This window comes from Myzus persicae, unplaced genomic scaffold, assembly GCF_001856785.1.
Source record: "Myzus persicae strain clone G006 unplaced genomic scaffold, MPER_G0061.0, whole genome shotgun sequence".
In the NCBI taxonomy this organism is placed as follows: Eukaryota; Metazoa; Arthropoda; class Insecta; order Hemiptera; family Aphididae; genus Myzus; species Myzus persicae.
The window spans coordinates 6,998-9,957 of record NW_019101393.1 but is presented as its reverse complement, the minus strand read 5'-3'; the positions used below and the strand labels follow the sequence as shown (position 1 = coordinate 9,957).

The 2,960-nt window shown below is 37.1% G+C and overlaps 1 protein-coding gene across 1 annotated transcript; it reads left to right on the top strand.

The window, feature by feature from the left end:
- The first annotated feature begins 1,425 nt into the window (after window positions 1–1,425).
- On the top strand, window positions 1,426–2,571 carry LOC111028942. Its single transcript, XM_022307741.1, has 3 exons — window positions 1,426–1,606; window positions 1,691–2,149; window positions 2,210–2,571. Exons 1-3 carry the CDS (start codon window positions 1,426–1,428, stop codon window positions 2,569–2,571), a joined length of 1,002 nt encoding a protein of 333 aa, XP_022163433.1.
- The last annotated feature ends 389 nt before the right edge of the window (window positions 2,572–2,960 follow it).

The following is a 2,960-nucleotide window of genomic DNA, read 5'->3' as shown; positions in this document are numbered from 1 at the left end:
AAGCCACGCGAACCGGCGGTACGTGATCCGCCAGGCTCGAGCGTAGGAAAAAGACAACCACAAAAAACGTCCTTGGCACGGGAGCCGTGGACGCCGGCCGGCGTGTGGACGCCGTGGAGGGGGAACGACTCATCGCGAACATTCCGCGCCGAACATGAGACTTGTAAAGCCTTTGGACTTTGGTAGATTCGGCGGGAAGTTCAGCCGTGTTCGAACAAATATAATGTCATACGCCGGCTGCCGAAGGCATAGCCATGGCTTGTATATGACTGGGTTGTGGACGCGGTGGGTCCCCCCCCTGTCGTCGTAGTCGTAGTCGTCGGAAATATAAATGTACATTTATATTTCGGGCAAGCACCAAGCTCGATTTTTCACGCGTATACATATATATATCATTTTTATTTTAATATAAAAACTGGATGTTAATATAAATTTCATTTAGTATGTTTCCTAACGGCGGAGTAACATGGTTCGGTAGTGATTTTACTGGTCCCGGTAATCGTGTTTCTGACGTTAATAATTTTTTTAATGCAAATAATTTACCACAGAGTAAACAGGATTGGATAACATTAGAACACGACGTTGAATATCATAATTTGTCAACTCAAAAAGATATAGATATTAACGACGTTCGAAAATCCGATATCAAAGCTATAATAAATAGTGACAACACCTGGACACATGACAATTGGCTTGGTGACGTTGCTACTCAAGTTGGATTGGTATTAAAAAGAACATTTGAAGATAGTATACATTTGAACATATACCCACAACCAGTTGACGGAAAGACACCGATAGATTGGTTCACAAAAAAGCTGTCCCGCAAAAAAGGTACGTAAAATGTCTTTTCGATACCAAGGTCCTCCTCCACCAGAAAGACCTAATTGGAATTCTTTAAATTCCAGTCAAAAACAATATGCCATTAGGCAATATAATATTGGCCGTTCACGTCGTAATTTACCTTTGTACATTTTGGGTGGAGGAGTCGACACTTCGATCGCATCCGACGACACAATACCTAGTCCGCCGTTAGACGGTTCAACGACAACAGAAGAAAACGAAGAGGACATAAGCGATTCGTATTCGTCTTTTTCGCAATCGACAAATTTTTCAACGTCAACCGAGCAAGATAACATGTCCAATGTTTCCGCGGGTGCCAAACGTGGAGCCGATAGTTCATCAGTGTGCGCAGCGAAGAAATTCAAATCGGGTACGTCGTTTCCTGGTACGGGGGATGATTCAGCTATGGACGCAGATACTGGGTATCCTAGTACTGAAAACGCTGTTATACCTAGGCCGATTAATAACCAAGGAGGATGTCGATTGGTATTTAGAAAAAATCATACATTTATATCATATGGATTGGCCTGGGTTCCTATTAAACACCCTAACGACAATAACTGCGTTTTTGGAACTACTTCTTTAATGAATTTACCCGTAGACAAACCTTATTTTTATCTTAACCATTCAGAATTTAAAATGTTACCACGCGGTACGTACGTAAAAAATTTAACCGTACGTATTGTCATGCGTAATCCAAGAACAGCTTTCGAAACAAACGCAAGTACAACGACGTTGGCCACGTTAAATCAAAATAAATTCGCATGTATAGCGTTGTCATTAAATAAACATACAAGAGGATTAAATAAAAAATTAAATTTTTCGTCACAAAAATCCGGTATGATACCAGTTGGCGCAGCTACAATTGACGAATCGTTTCACACAGAAATATCAAAATATATGTACGGATCGACGAATAACGCACCAGATACGGAAATTATACCTGCATCGTATTGTAATATGCCAATTTTTAATAATAATTATTATTGCATGGTTGCCAGTAAAGCATTAAACGGATCAGTGGGCTGGCCGAAAATAAATGAATTTATAACTAAATTGGACGCCAGTTCGGTCATCGGCAAAACAATATATAATTATAATTATACACCGAAAATCTCATATTTAACGGCACCATGGACAAACAAGTTCAACGGTCTGTTCAACAACGGTGATCCTGCCATCAAGTCCTTCGGTTTGACTACAATGCAACAAGGAGCTATAAATCGTATTTCTATTTTGCAAATGGATAAAAATACAGAAAAACATACTTCGTCGGAACTCGCCGAATTAAATCCTAAAAATTTTAATCGTATGTTTAAAAATTTAAACAGATATTATGCGCTTATTGAAATGTCGCAATAATATACGCAACATGGCCTGGATTCGACACAAGGCGATACAATGCAACCTAGTATACATATAGGTATATATCCGGTTCACAAAATGACGACTACCACTAATAGTGTAATACCTCAAGATTATACTGATGTAGAATGTACGTGGGACATTTTTACGGAAATGGAAGTAGCATTAATTGGATTTCCAAATCACTTTACGCATTTCGATGAACCACACGTTTTACCAGAAAATACGTTGTACACGTTTAATTCCACAGACGATTATTATTTCCACGAAAATTTATCGTCTTACGATAATAGATACGTCACTCCTATCAACACGACAGTAACAACGGGGTCAACAGAGTCAACCTCACGTAGCCGTAACACATAATTTATAATATATACATAAAAAAAATAATGTAAAGCAAACATGATATCAATTTAAATATGTTTATTATATTATGAATGTGAAATAAATTGGTATCAAAGTACATATTGTTGTTTGTTATATATATATATAATAAAAAATAATAATAAAAAAAAATATGTTTATACAATTATAATATTAGACTCTATTACTTTCCACATCGTTAGTAATTTAAAAAAAAACAATGGATTTAATTTTTTATCGTATTGTTTTAAAAACGGCGCCGCTTGCCACTTAAAAGTACGCAATCGGTCGGCAAATAATGGATCATTACATATTGATAAATAATTATTAGTAAGTAAAATAATAGGTGGACCTTGCAGTGGTTGATCGTTTTTATATTTAACATGTAC

What these genes read in the sequence shown, in the direction of transcription:
- LOC111028942 (XM_022307741.1), top strand. Translation starts at nt 1,426, where the DNA reads ATGAATTTACCCGTAGACAAACCTTATTTTTATCTTAACCATTCAGAA. An exon ending in AAATCAAAATAAATTCGCAT is followed by an intron (nt 1,607 to 1,690) that starts GTATAGCGTTGT and finishes GTATGATACCAG; the next exon opens with TTGGCGCAGCTACAATTGAC. An exon ending in AAATCCTAAAAATTTTAATC is followed by an intron (nt 2,150 to 2,209) that starts GTATGTTTAAAA and finishes AATAATATACGC; the next exon opens with AACATGGCCTGGATTCGACA.